We start from the raw sequence: 26,593 nt of genomic DNA, 5'->3' as shown, positions 1-26,593 counted from the left end.
ATATGGGCATGAATCAGTCAGGCCAGACAGCAGGAAAGATCATGCTCGCTCCCTCTCGTGGCTCCAGACGCAGCAGAAGATAGCCCCTCAGTGCTGGAGCTGTGCTGTACATGTGGAGGGGAGGCAGAGGAAGAGCTGTCACAACCCTTTATACTTTCACTCTCACTGTAGCTCAAGGCTACAGCAGAGTGGTGTGTGTGTGTGTGTGTGTGTGTGTGTGTGTGTGTGTGTGTGTGTGGCAGGGGAAGAATAAGGGGTGGGGGGAGTTGTTGGTTTAATTCCTTGTGGTTATATGCCTTGCCGGATAAAGAATAGACATTTATGTGGCTGTATTCATGTGCAGGCAAACTCACACCCACGTTAGAGTATCGTATATACACGCTAATACACCCCAAGGTGCAGTCACTGATAAGTTCAGGGGCACCTTGCTGCTTCCTGTCTCATTTTTTGAGATCCTTCAAATATGCACCAATCAAGCACAGCATCAGATTGTGTCGCCTCCTCCTTCAGGGTGTTATTGCACATCCCCAATTTTCTTCACTGCACACACTATGCACAGACACACACACACACACACACACACACACACAAACTGGCTGGCTGCTGACCGGCACTAATGCCCTAATGGCGCTGTCCTACATACTTGGTACGCTAGTGTCTGTTGGCAACCTCACTCGCCCACCCTGAGCTGGAGGCGGATGGGGAGGAGAGGGGAACAAGATGGGAGGAGAGGGCTGTCTTTAGGCTGACTCACACACACACACACACACACACACACACACACACACACATACACACCTCAACTCACTCCCCATGCTCTGCTCTCACTATGGTTCACCACCGGAGCAGCTTTAACGCCGGGCCACCCTGTGTGGAACAAGACAAGGCTGATGTCATTAATTTTTCTTTGATCCTGAAATCAAATTATTTTAATATATAATAATTTGCATTTCTTCAGCACATTTATTTGCATGTGAGGAAACAGAGTCTTTAGCTGTTCACACCAGTAGTCAAGCCGTGACAGGTTTTGTTGTGCTTCATGGCCATTGGTGAAATTAGAAACAACGAGTACAGTTGCACTTCATTTAATTGCCTGTTGTCCTTACGTGTTATTTATTTATATAGAATTTGCATGAGCTGTGGTCTCTGTGAGCAGTCAACAGTTTTTCTGCAATTACTGGATTATGGCACATTGAGTTTCCCTGCGTTTCCCGAGAATGTCTCGAGTCTTTAAAGCACAAGTCTTTCTTAATGCAACACTCACATGCGATATATGTTGAATCTGAGATAGCCGTGTTTCAAAGCACATTAATTCAAATTTTAATTTGTACAAGAAATACTAGGTTAAAAGTCCAGTGTATAGGATTTAGGTTCAACTATTCATAACTATGTTTTATTAGTGTATAGTCACCTAAAATTTGAATGAGTCGTTTATATATTAACACACAGAGTGGGTCCTCTTCCATGGACTCCACCTTGTAATTCTATGTTAGCCCCAACGTACAAACCAAAAACTGTCCCCACATGAAGCCCAGTTCAGACCAAAGATTCGCAACAAGACAAGTTGAAAAACGCAAATACTTACAATGCACCGTTCTGCAACGTTCTAAAAACCTGCCGGTTCACACCAATGCAACTAGATGAGATGGTGTATCATCTCTATGCAACAACTCTCTGTACTTTTGTTATGATTTGCAGCTTTTCAGGTTCATTTTGTGGCTGAATATAATTTGTAGCTTCTTGAAATATGAATTAGGATAGAGATAGTGAGATACTGGATACAGCTGCATTTGTAGTGATGATGAAACAAAATATATAAAAAAAAATAAATAAAAACAAAAAATAGAAAACAAAAATAGAAACAAAACGAGCATCAGATGGACTGTGTTCATGATAAATATGCCACAATAATATAAGTAAGCAGTGCCAATTAATTAGTCAGTGACTAGGCAAACATGCTGTCTGCGATCATTTTGACCTGACCAGCAAACTTCACTACAAGCCGATTGGCTGCAGAAACCAGTGACAAGCTTTACGCCTCAAAACTTTTCTCTGCAACGCTCTAAAATGGGTTTGTTTTGTTGCGAATCTTTGGTCTGAACTGGGCTTTAGATAATTTGCAGCTTTGGCATTTTTGCGTTGGCCAAGTTTTCTTACGCACTTGGCACACAGTAGAAGTTTCAGTTCAACCTCAGTGATAGATGTCACTAAATCTGACGCTCTAGACCTTCAAGACGGGCATACATTGTAAGATTCGAGTTGTTTCTGACCTGATTTTTGAGTCACACAACTCTATTTCAAGTCAGACCAAATTCCAGCTTCATCTGGTTGTCGTTTGCGAAGCAGTCTACAGAGGGAACAAGGTCACATCATGGCCGATAAACTGCCTATCCATTGGCTGTTTGGATGAATTCCAAAATCGGCCATTGTCGATTCCCCAGCGTCAGTGCCTTTTTTTCTGACAGCATCTGTGCAAAGTGGCAAACAGAACGTATGAAAGTGCCCTCTCACGACAGATATGAACAAGTGAAACAGAAGAAGGAAAAGGTTCAGCGCTCAGGCAGGCCTGTTCAGTGCTCTCAGGAAATCAGAAATCTCAGAAAGACTTCAGAGATTCAACCAAAGTTTCCTGGAGCTCACTGATTACAGGCAACAAACATTTATTAAGAAGGCAGAGTCAATCCTGACTCTGATGAAGACACATCTGGCGTCAAAATGTCTTCTGTCCATGTGCTCCAGTATACTTTGGACCTAATCTCTGAAGTCTCTCCTGATGATGAATGAGAGACACACTGGCATAAATGCATCAGTGTGAACCACACTGGTGTAACATTACAGACTTCTGCCAGCAAACAAACTTTCAAACACATTTTTATTGACAAGAGAGGTCCGCAGGGGTCAAGGGGTCGTTTTATAGTATATTTTACACATACAGTGGGAGCACTCAGGTCAGAGCTTGACACTCAGACCGTACAGTGTAAGCACATTGCTCATGAGCTTTGGCTGGGGTTTGACTTCAACAACAACATTCCTAAAACAGGCTCAAATCGTGCAGTGTATGTTCAGCTTTACATTCCAATCAAAAATTCCCTGCGTAGGCTTTAATTCCTTCTTCGTTAACATAACTTTTAAAAAGTGCTGCCGTGCTGAAACCTGACGCCCTGTTTACCCATTTCCCAAATGTGACCTGCAGCTAAAATGAAGAGCTTGTATCCATCCCTACCCTTCCTCACTTCCTACCTGATTACCACATGGTGCTGCGTGTCTGTCAGCGTTAGTGTCACAGGCAGAGCTGGCTGGTCATCCCGGTCCGCACCCTGAGCAGCGGAAGTGCCACTGTCTGGGCTCCTATTTATCCAGCCGTCCCTAAACCCTCCACTGCTCCCCGCTCCCTTTGCATATGGAAGAGGGAGTTGCAGCGTGATGGAGGTGTGTATTGACCCAGCGAGGCGATGAGGATGGAATACTAATAGGGTTAATAGAATTAATGGTGCTGTCACCCCTGGTTGGGGAGGAGTGCCAGGCTTCTCGCTGGCTGTTTGCAAGCTGATTGCTTTCTGCGTGCTGTAGCTGTACTCTGGCTCCGGTCTGAACTGTATCTCTGTGTCTCTGACTCGTATTGTTATCTGTCGTCTCTGTACAGCTTCGTCTGTCTGGCTCTTGTCTTTCCGTCTCAATACTGTATCTGTCTATCCCTCACTCTCTCTTCAAATAGATTAAAGCTGCTGTAATAATGCACCTTTGTTGCAAATGTCCTTTGTTCATTCACTTATTGATTTTATAAAGTGGTTGTGATCTATAAGTCTTTATATTCCCTGTGTCCTTGCGGGGGCCTGATTTGTACATGTGTGCTGTGTTTGTGTGTCTCTGTGTGTGTGTGTGTTTATGATTCTGCGCTGCTCCCGAGGCAGGCAGAGTGTGTGTAATAATGGAAGGTTGACATTTAAAGCAGTGTATTTAGTGCCACTGAATTAGCATACTTTAACTGGCTGGTCTATTCCTTCTGGAGAGAAGCAGGCATTAAATCCTAACGCAAGATTGGTGGGCAATTTTAAAGAGCTTTAGTGAAGATTCATAGACTACAAAATGTGCTGGCATCCCACACACAAACACACACACACAGACACACACACTCTTCCTCTCTACCTTCTTTGTCTCTCTCCTTCTTTTTCAACTCACTCTGACCCGTGTGTGTGCCGCTCGTCTATTCTGCATACGCAGCGTTTTCCTCTCCTGCCGCTTCAGAGCATTTGTATGAGTTATGAGGGGATGAGAGAGGATGGAGGAGTGTGTGCATGTGTGTGTGCGGGTGTGGGTGTGTTTGTGGGATAAAGGAAGATACTCTGTCACCAACACATGTCTCTACTGATGAGTATCTCTGATCCGCTGGTCTACAGGAAGACGCAGGCCTGTTGCTGTTTTGCATGTATAATGTGCGAATGGGGATACACAGCCGCAGTGTACGGAGTCAGCAGAGCCCCAGTGTATACAAGCATGCGCCTGTCTGATGCTGTGTTTGTGTTGCTCCTGGTAAAAGTCATAAATGTGCATAGAAATGTTGGGAACACAAAGCCATAAGTCATTCTCCGCAGTGTTTTCTAATTAGCGGACTAATGAATCAAGGCCTTGTTTACTGCTCGCACATAGAACGAATACGCCTGAAAGTCATTAGCTTGTTTTACGTCCAGACAGCATTACACATGCTCGCTTGGACATACTTTACAGAGTGGAAGTCATCTCAGGCTCGGCTGAATTATTTATGTACAGAGTAAAGCTATTTTTTAATTCAATTAGTGATTTGCTATTCATGTGTATTACCCTCAAAGACATTTAATGCTAAGTACATTGATCTCATTGGTTGGGTAATTAGACGGCGCAGACGCAAACATACACACACACATTATCATTAATAGGTAAAGCATCAATTATACATTGCTGCGGCAGTGAAATAAATCAAATAAAGGCGCACTTGTCTGATTATTGCATTTCACACAATGTAAGATATTGTGTTACACAGGTTGCAGTGTTATGGAGGCTATTTCATCACCTTATGGTAGACAGTTTGTACTGATGTTACACATCTTCTACAGAGAGGGAAAGTCTGAGAAAGAATTTCATTTCCAAAGTTCTCCAGGATACAATAATGTGAAGGAAATTAATGGAGTATAATTAAGAATGTGGAAAATGAAAGCACAAAGACTGTGCTTTTTTTAAAAGTCGTAAAAGGTGCACTATGCAGGACTGACAGTGACTGTTTGTCATCTTGCTCGCCAGTAAAGTGAAAGTAAAAAGACACTTCAGATATAATTCTTGTTTGATGTTTCGCCTCGCTGTATTTGTGTCTTTTTTTTTTGGCGTTGTGTCTCTTGGATGCCTGCTGCTTACGGTCTGGTGCCTGATGTCAGTGTCTTTATAAAGCCCTCACCTCACCTGAGCGCCCATGAATGTCCTGAACACAGAAAATAGGATGAAAGTAAGAAAATACAGGCAGAGGGCAGAGTCCCTGCACATGAATACTTCTAGTGGGTCATAAGTGAAGACTGAGAGGGATTATTTCTGTTTGAGTCTATAAATTGCTTTTTAGGAAAATAATGGTCATGGTAAATGGACCTGCACTTGTATAACACCTTTCTAGTCTTCTGACCACTCAAAGCGCTTTTTTTACACTACGAGTCACATTCAACCATTCACACACGCACATTCATACACTGGTGGCCGAGGCTATTGTACAAGGTGCCACACCGATGGAACATCCATCAGTAACTTGCTCAAGGATACTTTAACATGCAGACAGAGGAGCTGGAGATCGAACCGCTGATCTTCCGATTAGTAGACGATCCGCTCTACCTCTGAGCCACATGCATAGTATATCTTTACTAATACAAAATCATTTCTAGGGTTGGGTATCAAACACGGTACTTTAAGGATAAAGACGGAATTATGTTGGTACTACTGAGTACTGAGTTAAATCAATCATTGCCAAAGTTCGGTACCTGAGAGCACATCTGGGTGACAACGCTGGGTTTAGACAAGAGGCAGAAGTGCCGCAAAGCATCCCGAAGCCTGGAAGCCAGGCATGGAGCTCTGTTGTCGGCCTCATAGCTCTGTGGAGCCACCAGGTTCAGCTTCAGTCAGGAGGCGGAAGCACCCCAAAGCCAAAGAAGCTAAAAAAAGAGGAAGTTACAATGTCATATTGTGTCATATCATTGGGGTGCAACACATGCGCAGCTGCAGAATATGGCCATCATTGATCCTTTTCACTGACGCGTCCACAGTTGGCCTTCGTTCGGAATATAAAATACAAGTGAGACTTACAATTCTGGAGTTATGAACAGGTCTTTAATAAAAGACCCTAAACAAATCCTTGCTGTATGAAAACGGTACCTTGTATATCAGCCGTCATCCTTTTGAATGTATCCAAAAAGTTCTGTCAGGTCAAGCGTGCCAAAAAACGCTCAAGTGGACACCATCTCTTTATTTCAAGCACCGTCTGCTGTAACCCTCCAACATCACAGCTCCAGTTACATTACGCATGTGTCATACCCCATACTTACCATGGGGTAAAAGACGGTATCCCAGCCTTCATTTAATAGCCATACCTGAAGCCAGGAACCAGGCCACAGAGCTCCGCAGACGCTCAGTCGGCTTCCCAGGGAGCCAATGATCTGCTGCGATAGTTCCAGCATCTGATCTGTTTTCTTTTCAATATTATTTTAGCAATAGCTTAGTATCACTGCTAGATGAGCAGACACACACACACACACACACACACAAGCAGACAGACAAACAGAGACAGAAGATTAGCTTTGTGTGATTCGAAAAGAGCAGAGAGCAGAATTGCTTTTATGTCTACTATATCACCCCTGCAGCTTGTTCGAAGGATACACGTTTGTTATTACAGACAAAGTAAAGTAGGCCTACTGAAAAATGGTGCTGTTGGGTTGCTACCCCATTACCAGTAATGGTACCAGTATCAGTATCAGCTCAAATGTGAACCCAACCCATAATATTTCTCATTTTATTTGTATGAGTGTATGGTGCCTAGTTCACAGTCAGCCCTGCCATTATTATCTTAGATTGTATCAACTAAGAGTTTCCTCAAATTAAATTCTGGAATGATTATTCATGTCCAAACTGGAAAATGTGAAGAAACCCTTTGTTTCAGCTCAGAAAACAAAATAAATGTGTGGGCAGATACCAGAGTCACAATGTTGGTGTTGTAACTGCACCAAAAAGCCCTTAACCAATGGAGATAAATCAGGTTTAACTACAGTCATGACCCGACATATCCTGTTTGTATCCTGAGAGAGTGTTTGTGCTGGAATGCTGTTGTTTCCTGATGTTACCGCATGTTCTCACCGGGGGGGAAACCAACGCTGCAACTCCAGAAGTCCCTCGAAGGACGAAGACTATAAATGATCAGCACGCTCTCTCAACCAGTTCATCCTGAGCCAAAGATGGCCCAAACAATAGATGACATAACAGTTTTTTATATCTCCGAGCATATCTACACAGCTACACACTTTCAGTTGATTCCCTGCTGAGCTCGTGCCCGGGGGGAGAGGTTACTATGGCAACCCTTGTCCAGCACAGGGGTTTTGGCCTGCTTTTCTTGTGAGCATGTTGAATGGGGTCAGACAATCCAACCCCCCCCCCCCCCCCCCCGGCTCATCAGTAGCATCACTGTCTCCCTGCAAAGGACTGATTGGATAACCCCTGTCCCTCATAGTTCATCCCTCTTTCTTATCCCTCCCCCCCTCTTACTTTGTCTCTGTTGGCCAGCAGAGGTCAAAGGTTGGCAGTGTGGTGTCCATCTTATCCTTGTCTCTTTGTGGTACCTACAGAAGGAGCTCTAATTATCACAGTGGCTGCTGGGAACTCGGTAGGTTAGAGATACGGGGAGGTGAAAGGTTGTGACATCCGTCTCTATGGAGCTATATGTGGTATGTGTTGTTTTATGGTGTTGGTGTGATGTCATGTAAAGGAGAGATTGGCCTCCTTGTGTGACCACTGAGGTCTTTCTGTACTGCTTCTTGCCTCAGTGTCACTCTTTTAAACTGCCCAGATGTTTTCATTGATCAATGATCAGTTACTGTGTTCTAGTAGTGACAAAGACCCCCTACTGCATTGCCTGATGTCGCTGTGTCTTAGTCAAAAAGTTGCATATGAAGACTACAGCAAACAGTCAACCAGCATGTATATTCTGCATCTGCATGAGAGGAAATAACTCTCCAGACAAACAGACACTGATCGTCTGTAATCGTCATTCAGAAAGGTAAAACCAGAAGGCAGTCTTGACGCTAGTTAGCCAGTTAACACATTTAAAGCAATCCAGTGTTCAAAGAACAAAGCAAATGTTCCGTGCACTAGTGAACAATAACACAAACCATCAGGAAACGTTTCTGCTTAAGTTTGCTTTGTTCTTACTTGTCTTACTTTGTCTTGACTTTAGCTCTTTGTTTACTTTCCTCACTTCCGTTTCTCTTCTCATGCGCTGAGCTGAACCGCCAATCAGAGTTGTAACATTCACCAATGGCCTCCGCCTTGTACCCACCAGTGTCTTATAATAAGCACTTCTGCATCCTCCAAGTTTTACCACCTTTCACAAAGATGCACCATGACAACCACTATTTTACGAAGGACTTCACATCTACTATGGGCCAGGTGTTAAGATTTTAAGCCCAGTTCAGACCAATGACTTGCGACCAGACTAAACTGTTTTAGAACATTACAGAGAAGAGTTGCAGTGGTGTGAACTGGCCTGTCTGAGCTCAACTCAAGCCGGCTGATGGTGTCACCTGCAACTCAACTGGTCAAATCGCCAGCAGCTGGTTTTAGAGCTGTTTCAGCAGCTAATCAGAAGTCCGCTGGTCAAGTCAAAATGATCGCAGATGTTGTGTTCACTTGCTGCAGCAGGTGATCCGACCCCACGGAGGCCTCTGTTTCCGTCCTCACGGTGTGCCAGTGTCGGATGCTGGGTCACTGCTGCTGCTCGCTATGTGCTTATGCCCCCCACACACACATTCTCATCGACTAACTTATTGGTGCTTGTTTTGTTTCTGCCGTTTTATCACTACTACAATTGCAGCTGTAGCCAGTATCTCACTATCAGTATCCTCATTCATATTTTAAGAAGCTACAAATTATGTTCAGCCACAAAATAAACCTGAAACGCTGCAAATCAGAACAGAAGTACTTAGAGTTGTTGACTAGAGATGATACACTGTCTCGTCTAGTTGCATTGGTGTGAACCAGCAGGATATTAGAACATTGCAGAAAGGTGCGTAGTTGCACGTTTCAACTTGTCTCACCGCGAATCTTTGGTCTGAACTGGGCATAAGCTGTAACTTCACCCTGTGTTGGAACTATTTCAGCTTTTGGAACCCTTTAAATGTTGGTGGCATGTAAACTCTGAGCTAAATTAGAAATTACACTCAAACTAGACTGTGTTTGAATTCATGCATAGCTGTTACAACCCAGTGCAGAAATTCCAAGGACAAAAATAACTGGCAGTAGGCTGCATGCAAGCACAAAACAACAAAAGCACAGCAATGACTTATTGACTGATCAAGGGTGGCACCAAAAATAAACCAAAATATGGATCTTGCAGATTACCCTTTCAGCATCACCCTGCTATAATCTTTCTCCTGTCCTTTCTCTATGTATCCATCTTTATATGATATATATTTCTACCCTCAATCTTTCCTCCTCAACGTTTCTCTCCTTTCCTCATGTCCTTTGCTCCTCCCGGGCCCCTTCACGATCATGTCTCATTACATGCCACATGCGTATCCTTAATAGGTCCAGCACATGTCGAAGAGGGGCCACGTTAATGTAGCCTTGATGAAGACTTCATTGAGTGTCAAAGCCTCATAGCATTATAATACATTCATCAATAGCATGCTCACTCACCGCTGGCAAATACATCTCAGTAATATCAACCACAGCATGAAGCATATAGGGAAGTTATTCAAGCTCACACACATTACAGGTGTAAAAAGTGGGCTTGATTGAAGTGCTTTTATATTCTCATTTGCCACGCGGATCCCGCTGGCGATAATTTCCTAGTATCTCACTTCTACCTGCCAATCTTGTCCCACATTTAAATCTCTCAAATCCGGTGGGAGAAATTGAAACAATTTCAGCTAATTTGCCCCTCACCTGAACCTTTTTCTGAGCTACTTTTTGATTCGCGAATCTTTGTGATCTACTTTGAAGTATGCCGAGGGAGAAAACAGAAGGTGTGATATTTTCTTCTGGTTCAGACTGTTTGACATTCCTGTAATAGCTTTTGTATAACCATCAGTGCATTGGCTCTGTGTACAGCTTGTAATAGTTGTGTGATTGCTTTGTTCCCTGCTTATTTACTCACATGAAATAAGTATGGCTTTTCTTCCTTCCTCGAACACGTACACCACAGAAGAAAGAGCTCCACCTTTGAATCAGATTTCTCCCTGGAGAGAAGGCTCCATGATATCTTTTGTTACAACAACATGGGATTATTGAATATAACTGTGAGAACATGGGCTTTTAAAAATAAGTACATTTTACCTTGATAACATACATTGTGAAGGTGCTGTCTGTACATTAAACCTCAGCGAGGGCTAAGTAGTTGTCATCACCAGGGCTGAAGTGTGAATCCTGCTGTGTCTCTGTTGGGAGTATTCACAGTGCTGATCCCTTTTTCTCACCTCCCCCAAGGCCCATACACACCAGACTGACATCGAAGGACTAATGGCGATAATGGTTGTTGCGTCGCCTCACGTCGACTGTGTCTTGGCCGCAAAGTTGCAACTGCGCACACTGCAAAGACTTCAGGCAACAGCCAACTAGCATGTATGTTCTGTGCCTGCGTGAGTGGAAATAACTGTCTGTAGCAGCAGGTGGAGGTAATCTGTATTCACCATTAAAAAAGGAAAACTGGAAGACCAACAGGATGGATTCAAGGCACTAGTTAGCACATTAAAAACACAACCCAATGTTGAAAGAACAAAGAATTTTTAGCATGCGCTAGCGAACAATAACAAACAATTACAGACCGTTTCTGCCAAAGAGCTCAGTGGCTATTAAGAAAATTAAAAAGGTGTTTGAAAGAGACATGTATCAAGAGCGGAAGAGTGGGAGGCCCACAGAGACTGCTTATGCATAGGGCCCTGCGAAAAACAGCCGACAAGGGCTGACTAGTGCCAGCGGTGAGGGACACATGGCAAAAACTAGGGCAGCACACGCTAACCAACAGCCCGTCGTTGACCCATGGCTGACCGTTGTCTTAGTCTTTATGGGTCCTTGCTAGTTTTCATTCCTGCTCTTTGAAACATCCCTTTTTCCCTCCTGTAATTGTTAATTCGCCTCATCTCTCCCTCTGTTTGCTCTCTCTGCTCCTCTCTTTCTATTGTTGGGTCAGCTCATAAAGGAAAAGTTATTGTGGCGTCAGCTATTTAGTTTGTATATGCAAACCATTTTTCTCTCACTGTTCGAGTGCCAGTCGAGTAGAAAGAGTGGCTTCTCCTGTTGGCGAACCCCATTTTTGAGGGCTAAGCAGAAAATCCCCTCCTACCACATCCCTCCGCTTTTGCTCTCTCTGAACCTTCTTGGCCTGCGTCCATCACCGGCACGCTGGCCCCTGCTCAGTGTTTTAATGCAGAGCTAAATATAGGCCTTGCATTGTGCTGCTGTGCTTAATATGTGTGTTTGGGCTGATTAGAGTTGAGGCCTGATCTCATCCTACCACAGACCCCATAATGCATGCCGCGGTCTCTGGTTTCTATTTGGACTCGGGGGGCAAACAGGGGAAAGTGCTGATATAATCATGTTTAGGGTTGTGAGTTATGTGACCGAGAGAGATGGCAATATTACAGAGCTAAAATGGAATTGAACGAGTCTCGGATAGAGCTATTATAGAGACGGCTGTTGGGAGATTGGTTGTTGAGACTCTCTGGAATTCAGTTTAATAGGATGTTTGCTTTCGATATTCACTGACAATCAATGATGATTAAAAAAACGTCTATTTGAATGGTCATCATGTGTGATTTGTAGGGTGCAGTCTACTTGCATTTCTGTCCAGTCGGATGAGGAAAGATGTCGTCTAGGAGAGGGTTAACTGCTTTGTATGTGGAAGAGAGAGGCAGATCAATAGGCTTTATGGTGCCTGGCCAAAAATATGAAGTAATTGCCCCCTGTATTGACTAAGGGCTCAGGTCATTTTCAAAGATATTGTGCTACCGTCTGGGCAGGTTAGGGAAAGAATTACACTTGCATGAGGAGTTGAGTCTTTGACCCAATCCCATGTCTTAGTTTTACCCCTACCCCTCATTTTCAAGTGCTGCGTTGCCCCTTGGCCAGTGCCACATTTTGACATATTTCCATGACGATTTCCCCCCGTTTGAAGGCATTTGACGCCCGAAATTTAGCTTAAGTCCATCAGCAAAGTTGCTGCTCCTCTATCATCAGTGCAGACTGGCGGGGTAGCAGCACAGGTTGCTAACGTTAGCTTACAGAGCACTGCTAGATGCCTGATAATGAAGCAGGGTTCTTTTTTATTTAATGATTTATTTGATTGATTGAAACTTGAGCTTTGAACCAAATGTTAGTGTCCTGGGCTGGGCTGGCAACTGTCTGTAGCCCATGCAAGAGAAATCATCACTGCAGAAGATGACATATTCTCAATATCCATTTAAACTCGGCACATTTGTTTACGTAAGGGTTGTCACATTTCATAGGGTTGTAAGGTTTCACCCTCTACCCCTTGTAACTCTGTTCCGATGGGCAAAGTGGTACCCAAAAACGAGGGGTAAGGGTATAAATATTAACTAGGATTGGGCCTTAGTGTTGATCTCTGTGTCTGTTTTTCACATTTGCCCCTCTCCTGCCCCTGCCTCCCTCTGTAGACTGTTTCTCCCTTTTCCTCCAATCTCCACATCTGCCCTTTTTCTTTTCCTCTCTTTTCTTTGCTTTCTCCCTGTCTTGCCTCGTGTTCCTGTCCTCCATCACCACAGAAAGGCCTCTCTGACCTCCGTCTGCCCGATGGGAAGTGACACACAGCGCATATAGGCAAGCAGGCTAACATACGCCTTATGGGAGCTTATATTGTACAACAGGAACGGGAACAAAAGAGACGGCGTGCTGGGCTGGTGGGAGCCATCACGCACACATATACACAGCACATTTCTACATGCCGCTCGCTACTGACACCAGAATTCTTCAGCCTGACACTGGTGATGGATTAGATGCGTTATCGAGGCGGAGAGAGACTCCATGTTTTCTCCCAGTGCGCAGTGAGAGAAAGTGAGAGAAAGAGAGTGAGACACACACACACACACACACACACACACTCACTCACATAGGCAGCTGAATAGCCTGTACTCATTCCACCTGAAGTAAAGAAATACAATAGCAGTCTGCTAAATTTCAAGCCGAGTTTCCAGGACAGACATGCGAATAGATAGAGATAGTGAGCCTGGTTGGTACACAATGTTCTGCCAAGTGTCGAATACAGCCAGTTGATTTGTATCTCCGTTCGTGTGTGTGTGTGTGTGAGTGTGTGTGTGAGAATGCTCATTTATGATTCTCCATGAGCCGTACTCATGTGTAAGGGCACACACACATGTGCATGCGTTCTCGTTACACAGAGACAATCAGGATGAATTTGTGTGTCTCGCTGGTGTCTGAGTTCTGGTGTGTTGGTGATGAATCCCCCGTTCCCCCCTCCCCAGGGTGACTCATACTTCCAGTCCACTCACCCTGATGCAGCCCCAACTCACACCCAAAGGGTGTGACTTCATCCTCGTCTGGGCATTATACATCCATCTCCAGGGGGACGGACAGTGGATCTGTCAGTGCACCTCATACCCCAGTGCCACTTGTCTTTTACACCACTGTGAAACATGCAGTAGTCACACTCACATACATGCTTCGGTGTCACACTGGGGACGCTGGGGACGTGTCCCTACTGCTTTTCAAAATGGCTGATTTTGTCTCCACCTTTTAAAAGCATAATTTGTTAAAAGTGTTCTGGATTTTTTTTTTAATATTTGCTCAATAAGAACACATACAATGCAATGTAAATAGGGGAGAGCGGGGGCAGTTGGAACATTTTTATACTGACATGACATGATAACCTTCCATTACTCAATGGCTACTTCAGGCATGTCCAGCCAGTGGACCGATTCTAAATAGCCTGTGGCTTGTTGTTCAATACACTGTATGTTGCCCACCACATATTATTGGTTAAGCAAGCAAGATATATTTTTTTCACTCACTTCACGAGAGCGTATTTTCATAAACAGATTGTGAACAAGTAAATAAACAGTTACCTAACAGCTGCAACATTTTCAGCTATGTAGTAGACATGACTACAGCAAAGTAGCAGTGTAAGAAAATATCAATACACTTGAGAGTCACAAATTTATGTTTTGTGATACTGTATTGATTTTTGATTAATAGTTTTCATGCAAACATTTGTGGCAGTGGTTTATTTTGTGTTGATCGATAGCAGTTCTGTAATCTATCTTTGGCCGGTTGACCCTCCCACTCCAAAGTAACAATTTATTGCTAGCTTTTTACAGCTAACTGACCCCACTCTTCCCTATAGAAAAAACAAATGTGCATTGTCCAAAAAAACTAACCTCTGTTCAAAAATTATAATTCCATGCTAGCCTACTGATGCTAAAATGACACAAAAGCGTGCATGTGCAGATAAGTAACTTAAACAAAAACCCTTCTTGTCTAAGTTATCCATTTTGTCTTGATGAACATGCGAAGACATACAGTCCAGAGGTTTAAAAATCAATTAGAATAGGTGCCACATGTACATCTGACGCCCAAACAAAAGAGGACAGAAGAGTAGATTATGCCTACGACTCCGTAGGGATAACATTAAATGAAAAAAGTTGATCTACAGGAGAGTAAATATTCCAAAACAGTACAGAAAGCCTGAGAGCCTCACTGAATTATATTCCATTATATGTTCTTGAATCGTCACCTGGTGCCTGAATTTATGTTTTCCTTTACATAAATACATTTCCACCATAAACTGATACAGGAAAGGCACAAATAGGTTCACTAAATTCACCAGACTGCAGGATATGAAGTGTTTAATGCCCAAAATTTACCCCCAGACCTCATTTGTGTCCCCTCCAATGTGAAACAAAACCTACACCCTTCGTAGTAGCTCAGGCTGTGCACTTCTAATGCCCTTTTTTTCCTCCACAACCTGCTATAATTATTTAGTCTGACATCATACAACCCCCCACCCCTTTGCATTTTTTAAATGTGTTTAAGACTGTTTTTATTCCCATGGTTTTATCATCTGAGCCCCATGTCCCCACCTCTTCTAACACAAAGTGATGCCCTTGCATACATGTGTAAAAAAGACTGTGACACACCGCTAAATATTCTCTCTGAAGGGGTTAAAAGCTGAGGACAAATTACTTTCTCTACCTCAAAGTTGTGCTTGCAATGCAAAAACCGGTGTAGTGCGAGCACCCAGCTGTCACAAAAGCTTTTCAAATCATGGATGCCTCCTGACAAGCTTCACTGGCTCTTAAAACGCTGTCAGCAGTCTCTCACCTGTCATCTGGCCCAAGGTACCAACCAATCTCAACATCCAATTCAAGGCCATTTAACCGAGGCTTAGATTGGTGCCATCAGACGTATTGGATTTGATTGGATAAGGTTTATCATGGTCATCGTCAGATCCCTCTGACCTGTGTCTTTTTCAATCGGCACGACCCCCGCTTCATGACAAAGCTCCCTTTTCCCTCAGCAGAGCCTCCTCGGCGGTGTCTCTGTAAAGGGTCACTGCATTGAGACAGAGCGAGAAAGTGTGTGCTGGTGGTTGGTTGTGAGCTTTTGCAGAATCTAATCCAGTGTGTGGGATCAGCCAGATAAAGGCAATGCCTATCACTTCAACATCCAAGACTGTTGAACTGGATTAGCGTAGATACAGGAGATAGCTGCCAGATAGGTTACTTAGGGAGTTAAACTTTCACTCTCCACTGTGTTTCTCTCTCTCGTTGAGCACGATATGGTCCAGAGTTTCAGCCATAAAAGCACAATCTCCCTAAAATCAACTCCCATTATACTATTCTGGTACACGGTGTAGGTGGAAGACCTACAATTTGACTTAATCCTATCCTGGTACAAGGTGTTAGTGCGGAGTGTGCGGCACACCGTGGTTTGGTACAGGTTTCCATGCGTGGGTTACAATCTGCTCTGCCAGCTGAAAGATGGCGGTAAAATAATGCACACCCTCAGATGGATCTGTATTGGTGTTGGCAGCCACCTGTACACATGTGAGTCCTGTTTCAGAAACACTAACCTCCCTCAAGGCTAAGGTTAAAAAATAGCCTTTTTCCAAATCTGAAAAGACAGCAGCTCTCAGGTAATTGTTAGCAGCTGTGGCCATTACCGGAGAAACATTCTTTAAAAATTGAGTGGCTAATGTTGAGCAAACATTTGGAGACGGGCTACAAAACTGAGACCAAATCAGTAAATTGGTAAATAATAGTGTTTTGCTTTTAAAGGCTAAATTTAAACACTCATTTTAAGTCTTGCTTGCTTCTCATACAGTGTAGGATTAAACAATTTGGAAACTGATCATTTTGGCATGTAGTATAATCTCACATTGCGGTGTCTATAGGAGGGACCTGCAGTTTTAGCCCTTTGCCTTCTATCTCTGAGCAGCAGCATCCACAATGCATGCACTGCTAGCACGCATTTGATGCACTTTCACCGTGGATTTATTCAGCACTTTTCACTCAGCAAATTGCTTCACACAGACTCACACGGTTGGGGATCCAGTGTCTGGCACCGCGTTCAAAACCAGTGAGACCAAGGGAGAGGGAGAGAAAGAGAAAGAGGGAGAAGGGCAATTTGAATTGGAGTTTGGTCAATCTTCAAACGTTTTTCCAGGGTGCTTACATGGTCTGATCAAAAGCACCCCACTGGCACAGGCCCTTGTAGCCACAAGGGGAGGCCTCTGATGCCGCTGCCACAGCCTCCCTGCTGGCCAAACCCCCCACCTCCCACCCGTTTATGCCTGACTAGGTGCTGTGACGTTAAGTTTGTACACAGCTGAGGGCAGCTTGGGAGCTTTGCCCCCTGTTACGGGTAGTAAATTATTGGTATCCAATATGTAGTTTACAGAATAGAAAATAAAAAAATAGATATACTGTATTTATCCCAGAGGGGAAATTAAAAAAAAATGTGCTCTGTTGTTATAAACACACAGGCCTGGAATACACACACATGCACAAACAGGACCTCCGTACATCTATTTTCATTCGCTTATCTGGGGCCGGGTTGTGGGGGCAGCAGGCCAAGCAATATACCCCAGACGTCGCTATCTCCTGGGGGACCCTAAGGTGTTCCAAGGCCAGATGAGATATGAAATCCCTCCAGTGTGTTCGGGGTCTGCCCTATGGCCTCCTACCAGGACGTGCCTGAAACACCTCCAACAGGAGGCACCCAGAAGGCATCCTGATCAGATGCCCGAACCACCTCAACTGACCTTTCAAACAGGACCTATACATGCATTAAATGGAGAGGTGTCAGAGTGAGGGGGCTGCCCATGGACAGGTGCCCCGAGCAGCTGGGGGTTCAGTGCCTCCATCTCAGCAGCGCCCAGGAGATGGATTGGCACCTGGTCTGGACGTGGACTTGAACTGGCGACCCTCTGGTTCTCAACCTAGGTCCCAATGGATTGAGCTACTGCTGCCCCAGAGACTGTTATAGTGTCACAAATATAACAATCCTGGAATTTGAAATTTTATTTTTAATACCAAAAAAGACAAACAACTAAACTGCAAACCAGACTTAAATGAGAAAAAAGCAACTCACATCAGTCCAAGGTAATGTCACGTGCACACAGCTGCACAGAAATCCTTCCCCCTTAACTGACACATAACTCCCCCATTAAATAGGTCCTCCAGTCTACCGCACATCATCATCATCAGTCTTGGCAGAACCATATTAGTGTGACTCATTCTCACACATATTACAGGCGATGACAAAACATCAAACAACAAATAAAATAAATTGCAGTCGATACAACACTGAGCCCAATACAGTAACCCTATGTTTGGGTTAAGCCATGACATCATTGTTGATGTCAGTAAGAACATAAAAGCAGGAAGTTGTTTGGCCATCACCCCTTTAAAGGCATACTTACATTAAATTTCCTGTATATGGACAATTCAAGCGCGCATTTCCTGTTTGGCTGCGATCTCCAGACGGCACCGGCAGACTTTATAGTGTTTATAGTTTGTGATTTATTTATTGCTTGCATCAGAAAGGTGACATCAGGTCCTGTTTCGGGGCCAAGTGCAGGGAAACTCAGTTGAATGGAAACATAATACGATTGTACCATAACTCCTGGACAGCATTACGAGCATAAGTCACTACAATGAAACTAAACTTTAATTCAAGAAAATTAAAGGTTAAATCAATAAACAATAATTAACTCATTACTTATTTAACTGAAGACTCGTACATTTTAAGATCTGGTTAACTTTAAAAGAGAAGTATTTTTATGTTCAAAAAACCATTGGTTAGGACAAAAGCCAAACTTCAGTGTATCTCAGTTAAAGGAGTGAGTTTATGGAACAGTTGTAGTGAGGTACTGAGAACGTGGAACATTAAGTAGGTTTAAACAAAAGTAAATAACGTACAGATCAAATATGAAAATGGATGGTCAGACTGTAGTACTGACGTAGCAGAACAGGGCACAGAAACTTAAAGTTGCCTTTTGTAAGTTGTTTTTTGTCTTTGTTGCTGTTTTGTTGGTGATTTCTAAGCATGATGTGCTGTTAAAGTGTAGGTGTTATAGCTGTAGCTTCAGCCTACACCTTTTTCGGACTGCAGACGTTTCTAAATTATGTGAAATAACTTCATTGCAATGTTTTGCACTTTACTATTTAAGTATCTTCCATTTTCTGTGAGAGGCTGTGACTTTATTACATGAATTTCTAGATTAATACATGATGTTCTTATATTTATTTGCAGACCCGAATAAATACTAAAAATTTTAAAAATCTAACCTTAAAGCTGTAGTCGGTAACTTTTATAAAAATAAGTTCTGTTCATATTTCATGAAACTGTCACTATATCCAACATGATGCTCCTCCTCCTAGTGCTCCTAACGGCATTTGAAAGTATCCACTGCACCTGAATGAAAACAACCAATCAGAGCTGAGGAGTCTCTAACACAGCTGTCAATCATGTCAATCACTGTCAAACTAGTCCGCGCTGATCAACTATGAATCAAAATTCTGTTCCTGCATTGCCCATTTTTCACTTCAGATGTTTTCAGAAACATTTTTTAGTGTACAGTTTAGCTGTCAGTGCTTAGTTTTGGGTCACAAACTTTCTCATTAGTTCTGCACTATAAAAAGAATCCATCTGTTCAACTTAAAACAATTTAAGGTAACGCTTTGCACACATCTGTATAAGTAGATCCAACTCTGGACTTATTGAGTTAATCCTTTTATATTCCGACAAACCCAAGTTAAGTACAACCAACATGATTTGCTTTGACCTCGAAAAGCTTAATTAAGTTGAACCAACTTAATATTTATCCAGAAGGTGTGTTGATGTTTAGATTTTTTTTTTATCAGTCCTACTCAGAAATTTCAGAAATGTTTTTAATTTTTAACAACTTATTAAAATAACTGATTAAAAGACAAACCAAAGCAACACATTTTTTAATGCTGAAAAGTATCCTTATTTTAAGCATTATCCACAAACCCTATTAATTATTTTTTGAGTGTGGCTCTGATTGGTTGGTTTCATTCACGCGCAGTTGATTCTTTTAATTGCCATTAGGAACAGTAGGAGTCGGAGGAGGGATATGATTTTTCCACAGATGATCTGTGTCATGTACTACTGTCAGGATGTGGTGACAGTTTCAGTAAATATGACAAAGTTTTTTCATAAAAATTACCAACTGTAGCTTTAAACAATATTTGTCTGAGTAAGAGTTATTCAGGATTATAACTAACAAAATATAATGCTCAACACAAACAAACCAGGATAGTTTGTGCTTGCAATGATGCAGAATAAACAGACGTGACAAGCATGCTAAGAAATGCCTACATGGAACAAATGCTGTGGTCTCACCCACTTTGTCACAGGCAGTATTTGAAACATGTTGTTTGTACAGTACAGGACTACAGTTGGGAAAATAATCCAAAGTTATTGAAAAGTGGTGAAAGTGGTTTGGAGTTTGAAAACTCAGTAACCCTGTGTGTGCTCCAGGATTTATAGCCAGCTGATTAAGAAGTCCTCCCACTCAGTGATGCCTGGGGACAGCTATTTCTGTCCTCAGTTGTCCAGGCCTCGTTCACAGTGGTTCAGTGAGTGTCTGTTTGTATATGGAGGATACAGTGTGCCTCATGTGAATGTTGTGTAAAGTGTGTGATCATCATTCTTTGACATTCAGGACAGCACTGTTTTTCCTTTTCACAAATATTAACTACACACACGGTGCTGCCCCTGGGGTACGTGTTTTCTGTTTTTCAACACTCTCATCCATCTTCACCCCCCCCGAGTTCCTCACTTTACTCAGTTGCAGCTTCCAGACGCTGCTGATAGAGAGAGTCCAGCTAATGGCTGTGACGATGAAATGGGGACCATGTTAGACCAGGCCAAACCAAGGACAGCTCTCTGGGGCAACAGGGGCTGTTTCAGCGGACGGCTCCTCCTAAAATAGAGGCGCAGTAATATTGTCAGAGGGGCTTGAGGGTATGATTCCAACCTGTTAGCAGCCTTCTCACCCAGCCTGATAAATAATGCAGGGTCAAATGGGGCAGACAGGGGATAGGTTTAAGTACCTGAGAGAGCAGGCTAAAGGTTGAAGTAAAGCGATGCCGAGGAAATGGATGTTTGGGGCCTGAGAGTCGCTTACACAGGTACTGTAGGCTAGCAGTATGGTAGTGTGGGAGTGAGTGAGCGAGTGCTGAGTTTTTGACAGAATTATTTTTGGTCCGAGCAGCACTGGTTTCTCCATTTGCTTGCCCAGGGTTTTCATTTTCCTCTTCTTCTTTTTTTTTTTTGTCTCGTTCGCCCACCCAGAGGCGAGCCTGCCCTGCAAAGTCCTTCAGATTCAGCACCTCACACACAGTCACTCATTTCTTCACTTCCTTACAATGCTGTGGGTGTGTGTTTGCGTCTGCATATGTGCGAATGTAACACACTTTGTGAGATTTACTGCTACTATAGAAAAGCGGTGTCGTAATGTGAAAAGCAACTGGATGTGGGTGTGTTTGTGTGTACACGGTGGGATGGTGTAAGTGCTTCTGGAGTGCCGGAGTGTCAGTTATGTTGATTCCATTTTCTCTGTGTGAGCCATAGGCCTGAGCTGTTTCGGGAAAAAAAGATACACAAAAGGAGCAGAGGCTGAGAAACACGCAGTATTGGTGACTGGTAAAAGGGAAGGTCATTGATTATTAATCTCTTTTTAAACACCTCTGCACTGCTGATTAAATGTGTTTGCTTAACAAGACAGTTTACTGTTTACTAATTGCAGGGCCTGATAGATTAGAGCCTTAGCTGTAGTGTGTAACAGAGTGTTAAACCTCTGCCTGGCAGTGGCACCCCTAGTAATTTTCATAGGGTCAGCTAAATGGGGCCACAGAAAATCTTGGGGTGGTACACCAAAACCATAAGCCATAACTGAATTTCAGGAATTTGCTTATGCTATTATATCACATATCAGGTATTAAGGAGGAATTGCACACTGATATCCGGTGGTTTCTTATTTTACAGTTAATATTAGTTATTTTCTGATGTGCGTGGACTAATAGCAGTTTGAGTTCCACAACTATCCTGCTCTAATGTGTTATGAATCTCTGTATGAATGTGTTAGGTGATTGTTTGCTCTCCAGATAGGCTGGTTGTCCTTTTTCTTAGAGACAAATACACAGATTTAAAGGTCCAGTGTGTTGTTTTAGGGGGATATATTGGCAGAAATGGAATATAGTACAGCAAGTGTGTTTTCTTTAGTGTATAATCACCTGAAAATAAGAATCATTGTGTGTTTGTTACCTTAGAATGAGCCGTTTATATCTACATAGGGAGCAGGTCCTCGTCTAAGGAGATCACCATGTTTCTACAGTAGCCCAGAACGGACAAACCAAACACTGCCATTAGATAGGGCCATTCGCATTTTCGCATCAACCAGTGTAGTTAGCAGATCCTCTCCAACAGCAGTGTCAGCAAACACTGATTTTTTTAAACGTGAAACTGCTTTATTTGGCGCTTTTACTGGTTTGAATCACTGGGTCTGTTTGTGTTTGAGAGGAAGAGACCTCTGCGTATAATTCAGTTCCCTGTAAAAACCTCTTGAACATCTGGATCTTAAGTTATCAAAGAAAAAATGTCAGCACACATTAGCAGGTGCTAGGTTAGCAGCCGGTCTGAGGCAAGCCAAACAGTGTCAGAGAAACACTGGTTTGTGACATGAAGCTGCTTTACACAAAACGAGGCCTGTATGAGGCGAACTCCACGTCTGACGCAAAAATTGTGATCTATAAAACCTGACTTGATGGGAGACGTTGATCCGTGCTTACGAACAATTGCCTGATCATAGAAATTGTCTAATTTATTTTGGCACACACCATTTTTGGCTTTTATTCGTACGCATATTTTTAGTTTGGATTCTATGCGTTGTTTTATAAATGAGACCCCTGGTCCGTTCGTTTTGGAGAGAAAGGGACATCTGTGGATAATTTGTTTCCCGGTAAAAACCTCCTGAACAATGAAAATGGAAGCCATTCTAACCGAGAGAAGTTTCAGCTGGTCGCGCTTTGCAATCCTCACCACTAGGTGCCACTATATTCCCCGAAATCTCACACACTGCTGCTGTAATTTGAAGGAGTATGTTGATTATCAGGTACAAAACATTCACTCGGAACAGGCCTATTCATGTTTAGAGGAGACTTGTGGGTACACATAGAGCTCATTTCCATTCAGATATCTAGAGTTGAGAGCTCAGGGGATCCCTTTGAAAATGCCATGTCAATTTGTCCTTTGTCAAAATTTAGCCTTGACTTGGGAGCATTATTTAGCCCACTCACTGACAAGCTACTGTATGTCGATTTAGTTTGTTCAGTGGATGCCTTAGGTTGTGTAGTTTCATAAGATACTACCTTTGTGTGCCACAGCCTCTTAAAGACAGTAATATTTAATTATTTTCACTGGGGGGAGCCAGCAGTTGTATTGGGGAGCATAACCTCCCCCCTCTGAGGCACCTCTGCAGCCTGGAGAATAAAGGTTTTTCTCTGGACACACTCTGAGACAGCTGTGTGTGCGAGTGTGTGTTTCTGTGAATTTAGAGGCCCCTGGACAGCGGTGAGGGACTGTGTGATAGCGATCTGATTCAGATGAACTGCAGGCGTGCAGAGGGGAAGGTCGGGTTATCTTGTGATCCCCAGTGGCGGCCTGCTTGGACACATATCACAGCATGACAGACTGCTCCTATGGGTGCACACACACATACACGCGCACACACACACAACCCACACTGAAACAGTAGTAGTGAAGAGAACAGCACTGGTCTGGCCGTGCGCCTACATGCTTTATGGATGAGCATGTTTGCCGAGGTCTCCCTCCATGCCGCAGTGTCAGTAACCAGATGAAGACTGGCACGGCCCCCACATCCTGCCTTTCTCCTCCTACATATGGTTTTCACATATGTCTTCTTTTTCAATGTTTGCTTTCGCATGCCAAGGTCAGACGTAGGTCAGCCGTGGAAGGCTCAACCACTTTTGAGCCCTGCCTCTTAGCTGTGCCGCCTGCTGTCTTGTACTCGGCTAACCCTGAAGCTTTGAAAGCAAAGCTCCGGGGGCTTTGTGTGAACTTACATCACGTTCCTCCTACTTTACCATCCAGCAGTTTGACACACACATACACAAAGGCATGTGTGTGTGTGTGTGTGTGTGTGCACATTTGCCCCCACCCTCCCAGTTGATTTCCTTTTGACAGACATATGACCTTGACTTTCCCCTCTGTGATGTTTCATAGAGAGTCTGGCTGCTCTTTGGTGCTGTCACCATCTGAATAGATAGATGAATGTTTGGGTGGAGGGAGGCAGCCGGGGATGGACAGATGATAGAGCCATCAGCTTTCATGGGTGGAGGAGGGCCTCGTGACATGTGACATCACAGACATCTCTCACGCCCATCATCTCAAAACCCAGCGCTGCCCCTCAAGATTTACCGTCGTGGTTATATATTTGTCCAACAGGATCTGATGAATAAAAAAGGAGCGGGGCCGGCAGAGGCCCGTCTGGGTCAGGGAGGGTCACGTACCTCGAATAAGTCATTAGAAGGCTTTTCCAGTGTTTTTGTAGTGAGGTGGTCTTGGCCTCAAGTTCAAAGCTTTACTGAGGGAATACATCATTCATCAGGAGGGAGAGGAAAGGAAAACAGAGCTAAGGTTTCACAAAGGTCTAATAATATCAGCACATAATTCTTAACAGTTGTGGTAACCCCATCCTACATCGAATCATGGGAGGGGTGACATTAACCCCATACTGTGAAATAATAAAATAAGTGCCACACATTTTTGACACTTAGAAAAAAGTATTTGAAAGTCATCTGTCTGCCTTTTTCAGTTCTTTACTTCCTCCACCCACCTGAATCTCCAAGTAGCTAAATGATAGCGATAGATTGTTTTGCAGATATTATTTGACCCTCATCTGACATCCCTGTCAATCATCCTTCGTCTGTTTTCCCACTCCTGCTGTCACTCTGATATAAATAGCAATCATTGACCTGTTTGCGCTCTGTGTTTCTCAGATTCGTGTCGACGGGCCTCCTCATGGCGGCGTCCAGTACGAGACGATATCGGTCATCAAGGACGGCAGCCCTGTCCTGCGAGATATGGCCTTCTCCCTGGACCGCAACTACCTCTACGTCATGTCTGAGAGACAGGTAGGTGCTGGGAAGACGTACGCACAAAAACCTCCATTTGCTGATTATGCACGTGCTCTCTTGCAGGCGAATAGATAGTTTAAGTGTGTGTGTGCGTGTGTTTAAATGTCAAGAAAAGTGTGTGTGTGTGCTCCAGCAGGGCCTGAGCTGGCCCACCTCTCAGCATCACCAGCACCACCACCCTCTGTTAGCTATAAATAACCTGGGTGGCACAGCGGGGGACGCTGTGACAGCGTTTGATAATGAAGGAGAACAATGAGGGCAGGGAGAGAGGAAGAAATAGAGAGACAAGGAAAAAGACAAGAGAGAGAGAAAGATGAAGGGCACTTGCCGGCTGGCTGGCTGGCTGGTTGGCTGAGGCGGAGTATGAGAGGAAGAGTGATGAGGGAAAGAGGGACAGCTGGAGTAGTGTATGACTTAGACAGAGTGAAGAGAGACACTGAGCAAAAAAAGAGAGACAGAGTGCAAGGTCATCCTTTCACACTTCTAATGAAGTGACACAGCATTGCGGGGCGGGTGGGAAGCAGCCGATAGCCATCAATGCAGCTGACATACTAAGTAGGCAAAAGGCGAGGGCAGACGAGGGTGGAAGGGGACGCGAGGACAGAGAAGGGGTGAGGAGATGAGAGGAGCGGAAAACCTGGTAGGGTGGAAAAGAGATGAGCAGAAGAGGAGAAGTGATGGGAGGAGAGGAGAGGAGAGGAGGAGCAGCTGCAGGGGAGCATGGCAGCGCAGCAACCCCAGAGACAGACGACGTGCGAGGCTGTCAGTGCGAGGTGATAGATTGCCGTCCTCTCTCCTTATCTCTGCTTTTAACACACTCAACAACCGGCTGGCCAGAGCTTACAGGTTAGGAAGCGCGGTGGGCGGATGTGGTGTGAAGGAGTTATTTAGACAATGGTGTCCGTAGCTGAGGGAGAGGAGCAAACAGGTTTACTGTAATCTCCAGGTTTTTTTTCTCCCCTTAGCATCTGTGACTAACACGTTGCCGTGCTGTGAGTGATTTGTTTTATTCCACTCTAAAAAACAAAACAACATAAAAATAAAACAACTGAAGAGTTGCTCAGTTTTAGTCAGACACTTGCCTGCTGTGAGAATAAAAATATAACTATGTCAAATGCAATCACATCACCAGTAATAGCTCCGCACTTCAACCAATATTACAGCTGAGATTTTTATTGAGAAAGATATCTGAACAAATAGCAGGCCAAATTATCAAAATCTCTGTTTTATTAACATTTGCACAGCACAGCGCCTTAAAATATTCTTATTGTACGAGTATTTAATTGCATTTTTCTGGATATCTCCAGAATTCAAATCTGCTTCATCCATGCACCATGACAGTGCAACATGCAACTTACAAAGTGAGCTGATGACTTAGTCGCAGGGCCTAACAAAGATTCCACAAATAAAGTGGAGTTCGCGCTGAGTTCCCATATTTACTAAATCCTTTATTCCCACTTACTCCGCAGATGAAACAGGCTTTTGAAGTTGAGCTCATAACTGCTAGTCATCTGAATGAGAAGTGATGTTGGTGAATATTATTAGTATTCAGCGTGTAGACTCTTCTGTCTCGCTCTCCGGGGGTTCGGGGGAAGGATCGAAGCAGACAGACCGACACACATATTGAAACACCCTCGACTACTTTGGGGATGTTGCCCTGC

At 43.7% G+C, this 26,593-nt stretch overlaps 1 protein-coding gene across 1 annotated transcript in view; it reads left to right on the top strand.

Moving 5' to 3' along the window:
• Positions 1-26,593, top strand: part of plxna2 (plexin A2) — a 274,068-nt gene that overhangs the window by 83,609 nt on the left and 163,866 nt on the right. The window contains exon 4 of the mRNA XM_033629173.2: positions 24,795-24,929. Within this exon, the coding sequence (XP_033485064.1) occupies positions 24,795-24,929 (135 nt within the window). The remainder of the gene's footprint in view (positions 1-24,794; positions 24,930-26,593) is intronic.

Source organism: Epinephelus lanceolatus, chromosome 8, assembly GCF_041903045.1.
Source record: "Epinephelus lanceolatus isolate andai-2023 chromosome 8, ASM4190304v1, whole genome shotgun sequence".
In the NCBI taxonomy this organism is placed as follows: domain Eukaryota; kingdom Metazoa; phylum Chordata; class Actinopteri; order Perciformes; family Serranidae; genus Epinephelus; species Epinephelus lanceolatus.
Note: the sequence above shows the minus strand (reverse complement) of the source record. Positions and strands in the feature narration are given on the sequence as shown.